At 47.0% G+C, this 18914-nt stretch overlaps 1 protein-coding gene and 2 pseudogenes across 2 annotated transcripts in view; all 3 read right to left on the reverse strand.

Moving 5' to 3' along the window:
* The window catches only part of LOC136825820 (tyrosyl-DNA phosphodiesterase 2-like), a 139304-nt gene that overhangs the window by 112199 nt on the left and 8191 nt on the right, over window positions 1-18914 (reverse strand). For both annotated transcript variants that reach the window (XM_067082775.1, XM_067082774.1), the window contains exon 2: window positions 8273-8359. In XM_067082775.1, coding sequence (XP_066938876.1) covers window positions 8273-8359 — 87 coding nt within the window. The remainder of the gene's footprint in view (window positions 1-8272; window positions 8360-18914) is intronic.
* Window positions 2697-2813, reverse strand: LOC136825857 (5S ribosomal RNA; annotated as a pseudogene).
* LOC136825855 (U6 spliceosomal RNA) lies at window positions 4375-4471 on the reverse strand (annotated as a pseudogene).

The raw sequence follows: 18914 nt of genomic DNA on the forward strand, positions 1-18914 counted from the left end.
CTTTGGAGGGGGTAGAGACAGCCAAGAATTAGGAAAAAACCAATTATTGGTAAAATTATTTTGGTTCCTTATCTGATAGCGTAGCTGACTGAGTGGTTACTGTCACTCTAGTCTGCTTCTGCTTTACTAGAGACCCCAGCGAGGTAGTGACCTATATAGCTGGCGACTTCTAGATGATCTGTCAACGGGGCGTGACCACAATGTGACTAGATCATAGCCCATACAAAGAGGACAAAGAGCATTACTAACCACCTAACCAACACCTAAAGCGTTAGTTTGCAAAGGATTGGGAAGACTGCCTCCAGTAGTCGACCCAACAACCACAAAAACACAATTAAAAAGGGGATAGGATCAGAGTTACCCCTGTCCCCAAGGTTGCTGAAGCAGCAATGTATGGTCCCAGCGAAAAGCAATTTTCGTATGCTACCTAAACATCTTGCCAAGAGTGTGAGGCAAACACCGAATTGACTTCGCCAAAATGTGGCACTAAAAATGTCACTGAGTACCATATTTTTCTTGAACGCCATGGAGGTAGCAACTGCCCTCACCTCGTGAGCGTTAACTCTCAACAACTTGAAGTTGGAGTCGTCACAACTAGAGTGTGTGCGTCCTTAATGACGCGTCCCTAATGAAGAATGCCAGTGCATTCTTCGACATAGGTTTAACTGGTTGCCTCACAGAACACCATAAAACATCCAATGGACCACGAGTGTCCTGTGTTCTTTTAAGGTAGTACTTGAGAGCTCTAACTGGACATAGAACTCCCTCAGGTTCCTGTCCAATAAGGTCTGCTAAACCTTTAATTTCAAAGTGTCTAGGCCAAGGGTTAGAAGACCTATCATTCTTAGCCAAGAACTTAGGGCTTAAAGAATAGACAGCATTGTGTTCCTTGAAGCCCACATGACGGCCTCGAACTTCGCTCACTCTCTCTCTCCAGAGCCGCGAGGAATGCCGTTTCGAGTAACATCCTTAAGAGATGCAGAGTGGAGAGGCTCAAAAGGACTAAACATCAAAAACTTGAGCATTACGTCCAAGTTCCAAGCAGGGAAATCAGCTGAGGAACCTTGGACGTCTTGAAAGAGCGTAAGATCGTGGAGGTCCTTATTGTCAGACAAAGCTAATCCTCTGTGTCTGAATACAATCGAAAGCATGCTCCGATAACACTTGATAGTCGGAACTGCTATATCGAGTTTTTCTCTTAAGTAAAGGAGAAAATCCGCAACCTGGCTCACAGTGATAGAGGAAGAGGAAAAGCCCTTCTTTCTACACCAACCTTTGAAGGTTGCTCACTTCGCTAGATATATCCTTTAGATGAAGAACTTCTGGCTCTAGCGATGGCCCGTGCCACCTGGCCAGAAAAACCCCTTCGCTCTGACCAAGTTTCGATAGTCTGAAAGCAGTCAGGTTCAGAGCGGGAGATTCAAAGATATCTCGTGAAGTGGGTTTGTATGAGCAGGTCTGCTCTCATAGGAAGGGTCCTCGGAACGTCTACCAACCAGAAGAGAAACTCCGAGAACCAGTGGTTCGAAGGCCAAAACGTGGGGATGAGAGTCATCCTCGTCCCTTGTGAGGCCGCGAACTTGCGTATGACTTCTCCCAGAATTTAGAACGGGGAAAAAGGCGTAAACCTCTATTCCCGTCCAATCCCAGGGAAGAGCAACTATCGCAACTGCCCCAGGGTCGAGTACAGATGAGCTTTATAGAGGGAGCCTCGCTGTTCTAGAGGTCGTGAAAAATCCACAAGATGGCGACCCCAAAATTTCCAAAAATCTTGGCAAACCTCCTGATGAAGGGTCCATTCCTTCGGCAGGAGTTGATGGCGCCAACAGAGCAGGTCTGCTCGAACATTTTCGACCCCTGCAACAAAACTTGTGAGAATCGAAATGTTGCGAGCATAGGCTCAAAGAATAATCTCTCTTGCAAGGCTGAACAGGGAACAAGTAGTATTGTCCGAGTTTGCTAGAACTACACGATTGCAAACTTGGACCTCGAAGAATTGGCGAGCTAAAAGATAGCCGCCAAATCTTTGAAGTCGATGTGCCAGGACACCTGTTCCTCTCTCCAGGTTCCTAACACTTCCTCTCCCTCTAGTGTTGCCCCCCAACCTGTTGACGACCCGTCGGAAAAACAACACTAGGTTGGGGTTCAGAAGCTTGAGGGAGATCCTTTCTGCAATTCCGTTGGATCGAGCCACCACCACAGATCCTCTTTATATAAGGAAGAATTCTCAATTCCTCTTTCAAGTCTTCCTTGCTTTGTCAGTTCTCAACAACAAAAAGAACTGAAGAGGCCTGAGATGCAGACTCCCCAGAAAACAAACTTCTCCAGCGAGGAAATGGTCCCCAGCAGACTCATTCCTTCCTTCACCTAGCATGTTTCCTTTTCCAAGAAGGCGAAACTTTTTCGTACATAGAAGTTGCCGTTCTTGCGACGGAGACGCTATAAAAGCCGCTGAATAGATCTGAATTCCCAGACACAATGGACAGTGAGGGGATCAGCTGCGACTTCTCCACAGACCAGAAGTCCCAGGGACTTCACGAGTTGCAGAGTCAACTGAAGGTCCTCCAGATACCTTTCGCCGACGACGCTCGAATCAACCAGTCGTCCAAGTAGAGTGAGATCCTGACGTGCGACAGATGCAACTGCATCGCAACGTTTTTCATGAGACGTGTAAACACCCTCGGAGCAAAATGTGACGCCAACAGCATCTGGTGTTCCCAGGCGGTCAACCATCCGTACTGACCAGACCCAACGTTGCTTAACTTCGCTGATCGGACGAGAAGCGGTGTTTTCAACGTGGTATGGCCGTTGTGCAGAGTCCAAAGCAGAGAGCCCTGAACTGGTACGTCTAGTCCCCAAGACAACCTGAGATACTTCACCGAACGTGGATGAATTGGGGCGTGAAGATAAGTATCTTGGAGATCCAAAGATACCATCCAATCCCCGGGATGAAGGGCTCCTAGTATTGACTGCGAGGTCTCCATCTTGAACTTTTCCTTCCGGACCAAGTTGTTCGACCTGTTGACGTCCAAGACGGGTCTCCAGCCTACTGAAAGTTTTGGGACTAGAAACAATCTGTAGTAAAATCCCGGGAACACCGAGTCCAAGATCTGTTCCACTGCTCTCCGCTCGAACATCTGTTCGAGCAGGTCAAACAATTTTCTGTTTGACAGGAAGGCAGTTGGGAAACAAAAACAAAAAGAGGAGACAGGAAGGGAATCAAGTAACCTCTCTCTAACAGTAGGAGGGACCAAACGTCTGCCCCTCACTCTTTCCAGGCTTGTGCAAAATGAAGCCTGGTTGCAAAGGGAGTCTGGAGATGAAAGGAGTCACTTGCTACCTCTCTTGAAGTGACATTCCTTCGGGAAAAAACTCTCTCTCGTGGTGCGGGTCTCGTGTTGCTTCCCATGGAGCCCCTTTTTTTGTTATGCAAACATTTAGCTTTCGTTTACTTTTTGTATCTGAGATCGGTGCAAGCGTTATGAAGGAGATGCAGTTTGAATGTCGATAACTTTAGTTTTGAGAAAAACGATATTTTTGCTTCTCTGTGTATTTATTTGCTTGCCGTTACACAGTTTGATGTTTTTATGACATAATGAAAAGCCAAAAAAAAAAATAGACCTGCAAAGTAATATAACTTCGCTAAATGAAGCTAAATGAAGAGTGTCAAAACACGGCTGAGGTTGGCCAGCGACGACGTTTACTTAGTCAAGCTCTGAGCTGCTACTGAACTGACTGCCACTGACTGCCCTGCGGCATTCCTGTCTTTTCGCTGATGCGTACTATGTCCACAGGGTTGCCATAGATCGCATTAGATATTATTTCATAGCTAAAAGGAAATTACCACCGATATACTGACAATATCATTACATTATATGAAAAATGTAATTTGACTATGATAGGTTACTGTTTTGTTTATAACTTCTAACTGTGGCGAACTTTTAAATAAAACTTTCTGAGAAGATAGTCAGGATATGTATGATGCCATATATAAAATATCCCAGAAAATTTTATTTCCGATTTTTTCGTCAAACGCTCCCCTTAAGACAAAGACAACTGCGAAGGTGGAGAGAGAGGAGCCGAAGGTTGAAAAGTCTCAGGAAACAGATCCTTAAGAAAAAAGCCAGAGTCTGATAATCAGAGGAAGAAGAAGACGAAAGAAGAAGTTTCTCTTCATACAAAGGCTGTGACGAAAGAGGATGTTCTTCCGCAGCTGGTGGGTCTTGAGTGAGTGGTGAAAGTAGTTCGATTCGCCGATACGTAAGCGGGAACTCCCTGTGAACTCCGAGCGAACGAAAGAAGTCAAGTAGTAAACATAAAAAGTATAGTAAAAAAAAAATGTGAAAAAAAAAACGCGTGTCATATAGTAAACATAAAAATGTGGAACGCTTCACGATTAGCGTGTCATCCTTGCGCAAGAGCCATGCTAATCTTCTCTGTATCGTTCCAATTTTAGTATTAGTATATGTACTGCCGAAGCAAGTACTGGCTAAATTAAGAAGGACATCAGATGTTGAAGCGGGTAGTTGTGCGACATGATGAACAACTGGAGCGGTGTCAACACAAGACTTGAAGCTATACTTGGCGAAGCGGCGAAGCGGAGCGTCATGTCATGGCGTGACGCGCGAGAGGCTCCGTGGCAAGTACTAGAAGAGAGTCACAGCGTGGCGTCATGGCTAGGCGCGCCGAAAGGCGTCAAGGTGAGGTGAGCGCGTGAAGCGTGAGAAGCGCACGAAGAGCAAGACGCGCTCCTGGCGCGAGACAAGAGAAAAGGCCAACACCTCAACTCGGGGAAGACGAATAGGAAGCCACTAAACACTCTCTCTAGACGACAGACGCTCTGTATCGTTCCGAGGAAGCGAAGCAGGAGACGAAGGTGAAAGTCTGTACCTCTTAACAGGCAGATTCGAATCTTGAAAGGTTCATGAGAGCATCCAGCTGTTGTTGCAAACCCAACAAAATCTTTACGCGTTGGAGAAGCCACTCTCTCGGGAGAAGGGCTGAACCTGAGAGAGAAGGAAAGGGGCGAGAGACGTATACTTCCTTCCACAGGGGAAGAAGCTCTAGCCCTTGCCTTAGCGCGACAGGGGTCGAGTAGAGTGATCATTCGAAAAACACTTTATTCTCTTCTGCAGAGGAATATCCACGCAACTTTCGGGAAAGAGTACAAACGTCTAGAGGAAGAGGACGTGAAGCGTCCTCTCCTCTAAGCTTCTCTTAAGAGGGCGAGAGTCCAACGAGAGCTCCAACCCCGAGGCGGGAGGACGTGTCGGAGGACGAGAAGCAATCCTTCAGGATGCGTGCCTGAGCACGATCCCTGGCAGCCTGGGTAGCGTCATCAGGACCTGCCGAAGGGACGCCAGATCGGTGGGAAGCCCCGTAACCCTCATGCGGCTTTCGACATGCCCCCTCCCTGGTCCTGGGAGTTCGACAGAGGTCCAGGCCTAGAGGCATTATAGGGCCGATCTGACGCCCCCCTCCACAACACTAGGGGCACTAGCACTAACACTATGCGTTTGAATTGCATTCACTTTAGTTTCAAGAGCACGCATTGACTCCACACGAGAGCCAGGGAATTACCTTCTGCAGCAACAAACTACAGGGTTAGTAATAAAATTTACTACAGGGTTACTAGTAGGAGAAAACCCTGACTGTCCAACTAAGGATGCACTCTAGGAGGAAGATTTCCTCAGCCTATCACGCTCCAATTTAAGCATATAGGCTTCATATTTCTTCCACTCACCCTCAGACAATCCCACACATTCATTACCGATTATCATAGAGCATTGAACACCCTTACATATCATACATAAAGAGTGAGGAACTATCAAAGTCTTCCAGCCTCACCTTACATTCACCCAAGACAGATCGATAGCTAGAGGTAAGACATCTTAATTATAAGAAAAGATTATCATAGAGCATTGAACATCTTAAATCATAAAATAAAGAGTGAGGAACTATCAAAAACGATAGCCTCACCTTACATTCACCCAAGCTACAGACTCGATAGCTAGAGGTAAGACATCTTAATTATAAAAAGTCAAAAGCAAAATCGCACCAAAGCCGACTCGGGAATAACAAACCTAGGGAGTTGAGACAGCACAGCGTCTTGTTTCTTCAGCACTATTTTTTGCCCACAAGCTTACTGTCTGGTGGGCATGGTAGGTAATAGCCCTATCTCCAGACATCAGTCTCTTATAAGGTGCGTCCTTTTTGGGTGTACAAACACCCGTAAAGGAAGTGATCTTGGCCACTGTATGGGACCAAAGGTCAATCAATGAAACTGTCTGGAATGCTGCCAAAGCAGTGAATTCCAGTGCTGCTGCCTCCGACTGCAAGAGGGAGACCCCCTTCTGCAAAGACACTCTAGCGAGAGACTGTTACATATCTGGGTCAACATGGTTGGTAGGCAGAGGGCTCTCCAATGGAACATATTTTTCCTCTGGTGAGCTAGAAGGGGAGGAAGTGTCCTGCATGAACGGCGGGACCAGACAAAATTCTCTTGCCAATACACAAGAGAATTCACCTGGTCCAAGACCCCACCAGCCAGCCTAGACCACGCCAAGCCAATGGAAGCCCTGGGTTCCTTCTGAGGTCCCCAGCGTGAGGAAAAGCCATGGCCACTTCAGTGAGATCATTAAAATGATGTATCATCCTAATGATCACCACAAAGTGCCTTTGCAACTCGGGTGTCTGAGTTCTGGGGTGTAGGACCCTCAAGTCCTTCAAGGCACTGGTCCTCCCAAGTTGCTCCCACTGCAAGAGAGGGACACTCAGACACTCACCAGAGTCCCTCGTGATCTCAACTGCTCAGGCATACGTCCTGTCCAGTCCATGGAACGACCCAAGAACATAAGGCTCCGTGGATGGGCTAGAATGGGAGTGAGAAAGGTCGCGGTCCCCAACCCTGGACCTGCCCAGCTCCCGGCTCTCGGGGGAAAACTCTGAGCAGGTGTAGGGGACAGGTGAGAGATTGCAAACACCCTTGCCCAGCCTATCAATGACAGAAGTCCTGCTCATATGAATGTGGGCAGGGGCTGTTCCTTGGGCATGCTCTGGTCTTCTTAAAAGCTGAAGCTTCTACAGGTGAAGAAGACTGAGCATGAGACCTCTTCCTGCCTGGCCCAGGGGGTGAGGGACTACCTGCTTGCTTTCTCTTCACCTTCTCTCACTGGACTGTGCTGGCAGCTGGGCCCAGGTCTGTAGACCAGAGGGACCCTTGCTGGCCCAGGTAGGTGTGCTACTGGGGCCAGCACCGGTACACCAGTTGCACACGCATGCTCGGCAAAGGGTGCAGTGGCACTTGCGGTACCACTAACGATGGACCCTTCACCCTCTCAGCAGAAGAGGGCTGCTGGAATCTCTACGAGACCTCCCATGGGAGGGAGGGGCAAACTTTTTCCTCCGCTTGCTAGCTTTGGAGGAAGAAGGGGAGGAGGCGACAGCACTCAATGATGAAGACGAAGATGATGATGACAACTTTCTCTCCTCTTCTTGGACTACTTCTTGCAGAGTGTGGCCTTAAACACCAGTGCGTGGAGGACATCACCCAAGGACAACATTGAAGGCAGCACCTAGGGGTACATCATTCATGCCTCATGAGGGGTTATCAGAGAAGTCGTCATGGTCAGGATCGGAGCACTCACCGAAAAGCCCTTCATAGCCTTTAAAAGATCAATCAACAAGGATACACTTGGTTCCCCGGAGGTGTAACACTCTTACCTTACATATTTTTTTGTTATCTTCCTGAGTACCCATCCTAAATAATAGAAAAAAAAATTAATATAAAACCAAATCCAAACCAGCAATGAAAATGTCAACAACACTCCAGTATGTCCTGCAGGCCAATGACAGAAAGAAAAAATTGAATGGAAAACAATAGACACTTGAACCAGCAGTTTACTTGTAAGGGATAGGCCATAGATGGTTAAACTAAGCGACCCTATTAATCATATGTATCACTGTATTGTCCTCGTGCCTGATGCAGGGAATACTGCCATCATAATAGATAAGTAAGATTCATTTCAATATTTATTTTTTATTTCAAAAAATATACAGTAACTCACCCCTCTTGGGTCTGGTCACTAACTTTGGGATTAATCAGCTCACAAGAAATCCTAGTGCTTCCCCTAACAGAAGCAAGTCAACCATCTGATGTTTTGTCTCAGCTTGCTATCGTCTTTAATTTCTAAACGTGTGTGCACACAATTAGACAGGGCATTTTTAAATTTTTTTTAGGTGATAAAATAGTAAGACTGAAAGAGTGACTTACCTCAAGATTCCAATTCCTGTCCTGAAGGTAAAACTGTGCTAATGCTTCATCAGTTCCAGTGATTGCTGCAAATCTCTCAACACGGTCCTGAAAAAAATGAAAATCAAGTCAAAAGAATAATAAAGATTTTAAACATAGCCTATTATGAAGAATTAAAATACGCCTTGCTATCAAACATGATATTTTCATAATAAAATCACAATTTTTGAAAGTAAATATGGTATTTTCATTATAAAATAAGTTTTTAAATATACTTACCTGGTAGTTACATATATATAGCTTTATCTATATAGCTTTATCCAGGTGATTCGCCGAATACAAGCACGGCAGAAATTCAAAAATTCGCGGCAATCGCCGATAGATGGTCAGGTGGCCATACCTGAGCGCCCTCTACCAGGTAATTAGAACCATTCCCAATTGTCCTCAGAAATTCCAAGCCCCTGTTCTCAGAGGGGAGGAGGGAGGGACCTTTTATATATGTAACTACCAGGTAAGTATATTTAAAAACTTATTTTATAATGAAAATACCATTTTTAAATATCTAACTTCCCTGGTAGTTACATATATATAGCTGATTGACACCATTGGTGGTGGGTTAGAGAACCCAAAACACCGTTGGGAATTCGTATAATTACTAAACACTAAATATTAGCTGTAAACATACTCTGGTTCTTACCTGATAAGGAAGCTGGCTTCATAATTATCCTGCCTCATTCGCCTGCATTCCTTGAGAGACCCAGCGACCCATCCAGGGGGCTGTAGAAAGTCTCTATGGGGCTGTCACACGGTCCTCAACCTTAACATGACTAGACCACCACCCTTGCTATCCTGGCATAGCCATGGACAAAGAGCTGACCACCTGACCCACTAAAATCACTAAATAACACACTCCATAAAACCTAACTTAGACTTGCAACCCCAGACTGTGGAAGGTTGCAACAACCTTCACAGACAACCTGTGAGTTCAAATCAAGAAAAAGGCAAGGGTATAATACAAAAAAAAAAAAAAGGTTATAGGGTAGAGGCAGTAGTACCCTCTCCAACTACGGCGCCGGAGGCAACGTACGGACCCAGGGAACAGCAATCCTCATATTGGGTCTGTACTTCTTTCAGGTAACAATCTGCAAAGATAGATTTGCTTCGCCAAAAAGTCGCTTCCAAAATCGATTTCATAGACCTGTTGTGTCTATAAGCCATCGAAGTTGCCACAGCTCTTACCTCGTGCGCTTTGACTTTGAGGATTGGAAAGCTTTTCTCGTCACATTCTTGGTGAGCTTCCCTTATTAAGTCCTTGATAAAGAACGCTAGTGCATTCTTTGATAAGGGTAACGAAGGTTTCTTCACTGAGCACCAGAGGTGATCTGTCTGACCTCTCATGTTTCTGGTCCTTTGTAGATAAAATTTTAGGGCCCTAACTGGACAAAGGCCTCTCTCTTTTCCTGTCCTACTAAATGAGACAGCCCTGGTATGGAAAAAGATCTGGGCCATGGTTGAGAAGGGTTCTCGTTTTTAGAGAAAACCAAGTTGAAGTGAGCAGACTGCATTTTCCCCATTGAAGCCTACTTTCTTGCTAAAGGCTTGTAGTTCTCCTACCCTCTTGGCTGTAGCCAAAGCGACCAGGAAAAGGGTCTTCTTAGTGAGATCCTTCCATGAAGCCTTGTCGAGAGGTTCAAACCTATTCGAGGTTAAAAATTTTAGGACTACGTCCAAATTCCAAGAGGGGTTGGGTTGTCCTTCCTCTTAACTGTCTCAAAGGACCTTATGAGATCCGTGGAGGTCCTTGTCTCCCGACACGTCAATATTTCTGTGACGGAAGACGGAAGCGGAAAAAAGCATGCTGCGGTATCCCTTGATGGTAGATACTGCTAGGTTTCCTTGGGTTTTCAAATGCAGAAGAAAATCTGCCAGTTGAGTTAGAGAGGTACTGGAAGAGGAAATGTTGTTTTTCCTGCACCATTCCCTGAATACGTCCCACTTTGATTGGTACACCTTGAGTGTGGACGTTCTCCTCGCTCTCGCGATGGCTCTTGCAGCTTCCCTTGAAAAACCCTTCGCTCTTGCCAGTTTTTCGATAGTGAAAGGCAGTTAGGTTGAGAGCGAGGAGATTTTGATGGTATCTCTCTATATGTGGCTGTCTGAGTAGATCGTTCCGACAAGGTAACGATCTGGGGGTGTCTACTAGCCACTCCATCACCTCCGTGATCCATGGTCTCATGGGCCAAAATGGAGCTATCAGGGTCATGCGGGCGTCGTTCGACTCTCTGAACTTCTTCATGACTCTGTCTAGGATCTTGAATGGAGGAAAAGCGTACATGTCTAGTCCCTCCCAATTCATGAGGAAGGCGTCCACCGCCACTGCTTCCTGGTCTGGGACTGGAGAGCAGTAGACTGGTAACCTCTTCGTTCTCTGTGTCGCAAAGAGGTCTATTGACGGTTCTCCCCACAGATTCCAAAGCCTGTTGCACACATCGTGATGTAAGGTCCATTCTGTCGTGAGAACCTGTCTTCCTCTGCTGAGAAGATCCGCTCTGACGTTCTTCTCTCCCTCTATGAAGCGGGTGATCAGAGTTAAGTTGTTCGTTTCTGCCCACAGCAGGAGATCTTTGGCTGCCTCGTAAAGGGGAAACGAACGAGTGCCACCCTGTTTCCTGATGTAGGCCAACGCTGTGGTGTTGTCTGCGTTGACCTGTACAATCTTGTTCTGGACCTTCTCCTGAAAGTGGACTAGTGCAAGATGAATGGCCACCAGTTCCTTGACATTTATATGCCATTTCTTCTGATGGTTTTCCCATAGACCTGAGATCTCGCCCTTCCCCAGCGTTGCACCCCATCCCATGTCCGATGCGTCTGAATACAACACTAGGTGGGGTTCTTTTGATGAAGTTCGAGGCCTAATTGAAGTTTTTTGGGGTCATTCCACCAACTCAAATGTTTTTGATTCCCAGAGGATCGGAATCCACGTCTCCAGATCTTGGCCTCTTTTCCAATAGCTTGACGGATGGAACTGAAGTGGACGTAGATGTAGTCTTCCCAGGGAGACGAATTGTTCGATCGAGGAGAGGGTCCCCAGCAGACTCATCCACTCCCTCGCTGAACAGGTCCATCTCCCCTAGAAAGAGCTTCACCTTTTCTAAGCAATCTAGAATGCGTTTCGGGGCTGGAAAAGCCCGAAAAACCACTGACTGAATCCTCATCCCCAGGTAGATGATGTCCTGTGAAGGCGTTAGCTGCGATTTGGCTAGATTTACTACCAGACCTAATTGTTGCGTCAAATTCATTGTAACTTGTAGATCCTCCAGACACTTTGCTTGCGATCTGGCTCTGATTAGCCAATCGTCCAGGTACATTGAAATCCGTATCCCTTTTAGATGTAACCAGTGAGCTACGTTCGATGCCACTCGAGAGAAAACGTAAGGAGCCGTGCTTAGTCCAAAACAAAGTGCTCTGAACTGATAGGTTGTCCCGAGATGCACAAACCTCAGATATTTTCTGTAGTTCGGGTGAATTGGTGCGTGAAAATACGCGTCCTGTAGGTCTACTGAAACCATCCAGTCTTCCTGTTTGGTGCCTGCTAGGACTGACGCAGATGTCTCCATGGCAAACTTGACTTTGCTTACGTACTTGTTCAGTGGACTTACGTCCAGAACTGGTCTCCAACCCCCGAGCTCTTGGGTACCAGAAAAAGTCTGTTGTAAAAACCCTCTGATGAGAGGTCCTTTACCTCTTCTATTGCTGCTTTTGATAGCATCTGGGTCACCTGTTCTTGAAGAGCTGCTGCTTTGCTCCCCGAGTAAGTAGCTGTCAACTCTAACGGTTCTTGTGAAAGAGGGGGCTTCCTTAGGAAGGAATCTTGTATCCTTCCTTCAAAACTCGACTGTCCATCGTCCGCTCCCCTTTGGCTCCACTCTTGCCAAAAGTGGGATAACCTGGCTCCCACTTGTGTCTGGAGGTTGTTGTGATCATTTCTTGATTTGGGTTGCTGCTTGGGGTTCTTATTGAGGTTGTCCTCCAGCAGCCATTCTCTGACTTCCTCTCGAAAGGGCTCTCCCACGAAAGGGCTGACGTGGGGAGGAGCTTCCTTGTCCTTCCTGGCTAAAAAGTTTGCGGAAGAACTTTCCTAGCAGTCCTTGTGATCAGATCTTGCGTTGATTGTTGCGCAAGGGCTGCTGATAAGTCCTTAACCAGCTCTGAAGGGAAGAGCTGTTTAGATAAGGAGCATACAACAGTTCAGATTTCTGAGCTAAAGTCACTCCAGGCGACACGAACAGAACACAACATAGCTCGTTTCTTGATAACACCTGCTGTGAAAAGGGCAGAAAGTTCGACCGACCCGTCCCTCACAGCTTTATCGAGACAGGCAATAAGGTGCATTTGCGTGTCATTCTTCTGATCTGAAACCTCTGCAAGAGCTGCAAGAGTCCAGTCCATCAAGCTGAAGACTTCAATAGTTCTGAAGACGCCTTTCAGCAAATGATCCAACTCGAAGTGGACCACAGAACCTTGGCTTTAGTCATGGCTGTTCTCCGTGAAGAGTCAACGAGTCTGGAGAAGTCCCCTTGGGAGGAGGCAGGAACTCCCAAACCGAGAGCTTCCCCAGTCTCGTACCACACACTGGATCTAGAAGCCAATCTTGTTGGGAAAGGGAAAAGTTGTCTTTCCTTGTTCCTTCTTCTTCAAAATCCAATCATTCAGTGTCGAAAAGGCTCTCTTCACTGATTTGGCCAACACTGTTTTCTTGAATGAGGAAGACTTCTGGGGTCTACCCATCAAATATTGCGAGGAGGACTCGAGGTACGGCCTGATGAAAATCGTTAGGAAATAAGTCCGCCAAAAGAGTAAGAAGTCTTTTCAGATCAGCGGCATGAAGAGTTTCTTGAGTTTCCTCTTCCGAGATCTCTTCCAAAGGATCCGCTATTTCGATGTCGAACGAGAGGGGGAAGCGTGTGAATCGTGCTGCTTGCGTGCGCAGGTCGCATGCGTCCAACTTGCTGCGAGGAGCTTCGCGATCCTTGTTCCCTCCGTCACTCGTGCGGCTTGTTGCGGGGAAGCGTCTATGAGCGCTGCAACTTGCCGCGAGTTTGCGTCTTGCTGGCTGTTAGCGTCTTGTTGTTCTGATTCTTGCCTTACCCTCTTCTTGGGTCTGTTGACGTCCTTAGATTCCTTCTTGTGTGTTTCTTCTCTTAGTCCTTGCGACTTGTAAGAGTCAAAAAGAGACGCAAGGGACTGCTGGACTTCCGACAAGAACTTTACTTGAGGTGCCACTTGCTGCTGGGAAACAACTGGAGATGGCACTGCACTAGCTTCCACAACTTCGGAGACTCTAGCTGGGATCTTTTGATGAAGAGGTGGTGACGCAGCTTGCGACACGTCCCATTCTGGGGGCGGGGGAGAAGCGTGAACTGAAGTCATGTATACGTCTTCTTCCTCCGACGAGCTATGCGTCTTACGCCTCTGTTTAGGCGCAGAAACTCCGTCTTCTTCCGACAGGAATCTCTCTGGAGAGCTCCATTTGCTGCAAGAGGGTTGTTGGAGCGGGAAGGGGGACCTGCGTCTCTTGATAGGTCTAGACTCTTGTGACTGACGCCAACCACGTCTGGGTCTTGCGTCATCCGAGGAAGACGAACACGTCCTCATCTCGCCTTTCCTGCGGCGAGGGGGAGCGTCCTGGGATGCGTCAACAGGATCGCTCGAGGGGACGTCCGCTCGTTGTTCAACGTCTCTCACCTCCCTTAGCCTGTCGACGTTCCTTCTCCCAGGGGTTGGGGAGCATGGAAGAGGTCTAGGGCTAGGAGCGTGACAGACACGAACGGACGCACCCTCCACTGCACTAACACTGTCACCGAACTTTTGTTGCAAACTATGCACTGCCCCCCACATCACTTCCCTATCCGAAGAAAGGGATTGTACAGAAACTCCTATGGCCGAAATAGCAGCCATTATATCCTTTAAAGACGGATTACTTACTCCCGACTCCGCAGGAGGATCGGGTACTACTAGCCTTAGGGGTTAGGATCAGGAATATTAGTATCAGACAAGTTAGAAAGGACTTGACTATCAGAAGACCTAGCTGAAAGGACACTGGAAGATCTAGCTCTCCTAATTCTGTCCTTTTCCAATCGCCTCACATAGCGATCATACTCTCTCCACTCTTTCTCGGACAAACTTTCACACTCCTTGCATCTATCATCAAGTGCACACACATGATCTCTGCATTTCTTACAAACTGTGTGGGGATCAAGAGCAGCCTTGGGAAGCCGGTTCTTGCATCCCCTAACACACATTCTAACAACAGGGTCAGCCATCTTGAAAAAAAGCAAGTACAAAGAACAATTGTAACAGTCAGAAACCGAACAGATAGGCTAACAATGAGAAACGAAAAATCCAGGAAGATCCAAAATCAGCGAAAGCCATCAACGAAAACCAAACAAGTAATGGGTACTTCACCAATTGTAGTAAAGCAAACCAAAGAAGAGCGAATTTCCAACGTGTTGATAGAACGACGGCAGGGAATTTCTGAGGACAATTGGGAATGGTTCTAATTACCTGGTAGAGGGCGCTCAGGTATGGCCACCTGACCATCTATCGGCGATTGCCGCGAATTTTGAATTTCTGCCGAGCCATCAAGACTAATCGGCGGGATAAAGCTATATATATGTAACTACCAGGGAAGTTAGATATTTAAAATGTATTTTTCCTAACTATACAAACCTGAGGCCCTTTACATCAGGAATTACTTATGGCGAAGCTGGACACAGCCGTTAAACTCTTGCACAAGGTGGTTAGGCAGTAACTACCGTCAGGTAGGCGGGAATACCCGCCTGCCCGGATGTAAACATTCCAGTTTGCCTTTCAGTCCAGGTTCAGATTGAGGGGTGGCATGAGGCGGGCATAAAATGTAATGTAAAGGATCTCAGGTTTGTATAGTTAGGAAAAATACAATTTACTTTCAAAAATTGTGATTTGTTCCGACATGATATACAAACCATCAGTCCTTTACATTAGGAAGACTCACTGGTTGGAGGGAGGAATCTGAGTGAGTCTCTTGAACTAACTGGAGTTCTGCACACATGGGCTACTCCTCCTGGTCGAAAGAGCGAGGAGGAGTAGAGTGCCTTTGACATATTGATTGGTGTGTAGGAACTGCAAGATCAAATGTCAGATACTGGACCTTTTCACATGAGTGAGGAAACGTAACTCATATGAAATAGGCTGGGAAGAATCTAGAGTCGGAGGCAGTAAAGAAAACCCGAGATAGGGTTTCCCTTATTGCCGGTCTCTCCTTCCTTCCCTTGCTAGAGGAAGGAGCTGAATTGCTTCTATGATTCTATAAGAAAAACAGAACAGGTGCTCGATGTGTAGTCTTACCGCATCAGATGCCAGATCCAGCAAGTATTGGTTTGAGTCCTGTTCTCATCCCGAAGGAAGCCAGTCACTCTCGGTATCCTTCTCACTTCCAGAACCAGCACCTTAGCTGAGATGCTACTAGTCCTCATGAAGGAGCCGGGTAAGACAACACTACTTGTTGAGCGGCCACCACAGGGCCAAGGATTCTATGAGGCCACGTCTTGCTTCCAGACCGACAGAAACTTCCAGAATGCTAGGGATGGACCAAGCCATTGATTTCGTTAGCTCTCAGGTGGAAAGTACCAGTATCGTCGTCGCCAGCTGCCGAGTACCTCCTTCGATCGCTTCACAAAGCCAGGAGAAAGATGTGTCCTTAGACACTTCTTCCTTGGGAGAGATAGTACTAGCAAAAACATTGACGACATCCATGTCAGGAATGTCGAGCCTTTTCGGAAAGTACCACAGCTCTCTAATAGGACAAAGTAACGACTGATCTGGATCATCAATACAAAGTCCAAGGAGGAGGGGAACAAGAAGGATTCGAACCCGCCACTAGATGCCGATGGATTAGGAGTCCACTTACGACATCCGAAAAGGAGTTGAGGTATTGATCCCCTTCACCTGTTCTTCCATCTTCTACGCCAGGGCCAGAGCGAGATGAGAGATGGTCCTAAGAGGGCACATCTCTATCCGACGACTCTCGTAAGGATGCGTGCAGAATACGAGACAGGAACCCTAAATGAGATCACATGCCACCTAGGGATCAGTTCCCTGGGACAGCAACACCGAAGAAGCTTCTCATCAGTAGCTTCATCTCGACTGAGGAGAAAAAGGCTACTTCTGATAGAAGAAGAGGTCACAAGGGCCTACGTTCTTCACAACTGAAACGGAGAGAAGCAATCCTTGGTGGAGAAGACGAGGAAGTCCAGACTTGCTGAAGAGCGACTCTGACCCAAGAAGAAGTTCTGTCGACGACACCAACCAGCGATGACGGATCAAGTCCCTGGAACAGTGCTGCAGAGGACTTCAGGAGATATCCAGCTGTATCCATTGCTGCTCGGTGAGAATGCCTATGCTTGCACAGGAAGTTGGAAAGTCTCCTAGTCCTGAACACACAGGGATGTAGTGCCTGAAGAACTGCTTTTTGTGTAGCTGCTACAGGAGGCTGGGCTGAGGAGAACTCTTCTTGATGCCTCGGAAGTAGAGCTACCAGGTTGGGTGAAAGACGAAGTCTTCCAGTATCTGCCTGCAACTAAGGGTGAACAATGCTTGTTGAACCCCTAGCGAAACAGACAAATATGGCTGGAAAAACGTAGACATCGATGTTTCCCATAAAGACAGCATGCCTTAGTGTAGCGGCCCATGAATCAGGTACGAAGGAGCAAGAAAACTATCAACTTTTGTTGTGCAGGGAGGCAAACTGAAAGACGGTAGGGATCTCTCAGTTGAGCAGTCTCTTTGTGAATCTTCGTGAAGAAACGAGTGAAGAGCACACACCGTCCCGATCACTTAAAACCGAGGCCGAGCTTGCCTACCAATACATCCCCACCAGGAATGTATCTGGCTAACTGAACTATCGAGTGAGCTATAGAGCACTTGATTACCTGCAAATGTCAACAGATGGAACAGGAGGAAAAAACGATTCCCTCTTGTTTGTTGACGTATGCCACTACTGAGGTGGTGGTGGTGTTCAAGAAAACAAAGAGTGTCGCAAGCCCATCCTGAAATTCTCGGAAGGCCAAAAAGGCTGTCTTGAGTTCAGGATGTTGATGAGAAGGTATTTATTGTCTTGGTCATACACCTTCAAGACAAAGTCTTACAGGTGTGTGACTATTCCTCGATCGGTGTATCCGGGAGTAGACACATGACGTGAGGAGAATATCCAAGCATAGTTGAAGGTTCCTTTTCAATCAAGCATTAGCCTAACTCTTTCCTCATCTCATACTTCGAAGAGGAAAGAAGGATGGAGGACTGGAAGCAAACCTCCTTCATTCTCAACCATGGGGAAGCTTCTGCAAGATGACAGGATACCAAGACGATTAGCTCTTAGCTTTAGCTGGTAGCTTCCTAATCGAGCACAGAGGAGGGAGGTGACGGAGTTTGATGAAAAGAATTGTTTATATCCCAAGGTAAACAGCTTCTTCTCCTGAAGCGGAATCTATCTCAGGCCTCCGCAATCTGCTGTCAGATCCAGAGACTCAGACAAGTATCACTTCACCAGGCATCTGGAGTAGGAGAGCTTGTCCAACCGAGCACTCTTCCCTCTTTCTCCCATCTCCCGTTCCTTTCTTACAGGTTGAGAAGGGCTTTGTTCTATACTGAATTTTGTTATAAGTCTGAAGGACTTTGAGAACGAATATTGTTTTTTTCAGAGATTTTTGCCAGATACCACACATCAGGTGAGAAAGAGCTGCCTCCGTCCTTGATTAATAGCTATGACCTTAGGCCTTCGGTCATCTGGTTTGACTTAAGTTCAACCTGAGCCTGGGACTTCTAAGTGAGAGCCGAGGAGGGCTGGCTTGAACTAAGATTGACCAAGATGACAAAGACTCCAAGGGTCTGGGCCACTGTCCGCCAGACAAGGCAGTGCCCTGGCACGCATCTTGACACTGCATATTTTGGCAAATCTCTGAAAGAAAGGCAGTTGCTCAAGGGTTGAGCCACAATCACTTGAAACCAAAGATTCAAATTAGACAAAGCCTTCTTCTTAGTAAGCACCAGAATTGCCCACAGATTCAACAAAACATTTGGTGTAGGGAAGATCACCCCGACAGGACCACTTTCCAGAAGGCAGGTTCCTCCAGGAACCCACGAGAGAAAGTTTAAAAGTGAAGGATCGTGATCCGATCAGAGACTACCTGGAGGAAACCAAAAGGTGTCATCCAGGATTGCCGTCTCTCGTTGCAAAAGAGAATACTCTTCATGGCAAGAAGCAGAGGGAGAACCCAGTCCCGATGAAGCAAGAAGAATTCATACTCTATCGAGGCAGGAGGAGTTTGCACCAACCTCAATGAACTCCTTTGTCCGAAGAAGTATTCATCTGGTCGAGAACGCCCACTTGCCCCTTTCGGAAACTGCAAGGCTGCGAGTGATGAAGATTATTCATTGGGGAGCCGCAGTCCTGTTTCGAGATCCTCGCACTGACGACCACAGGAGTTCCTGAGAAACGGGGGTGATCACAACTTGAAGAGGAAGACTCTTGCTGCTTCCAAAGCGTGAAACTCCTGTACCTCTCTCCCTGGAGGGCGACCTTGACAGATCTCAAGAAACCCTCCTCGGCTACCTGGTTGTGCTACGA

The sequence above is a fragment of the Macrobrachium rosenbergii genome, chromosome 39 (genome assembly GCF_040412425.1).
Source record: "Macrobrachium rosenbergii isolate ZJJX-2024 chromosome 39, ASM4041242v1, whole genome shotgun sequence".
Classification (NCBI taxonomy): domain Eukaryota; kingdom Metazoa; phylum Arthropoda; class Malacostraca; order Decapoda; family Palaemonidae; genus Macrobrachium; species Macrobrachium rosenbergii.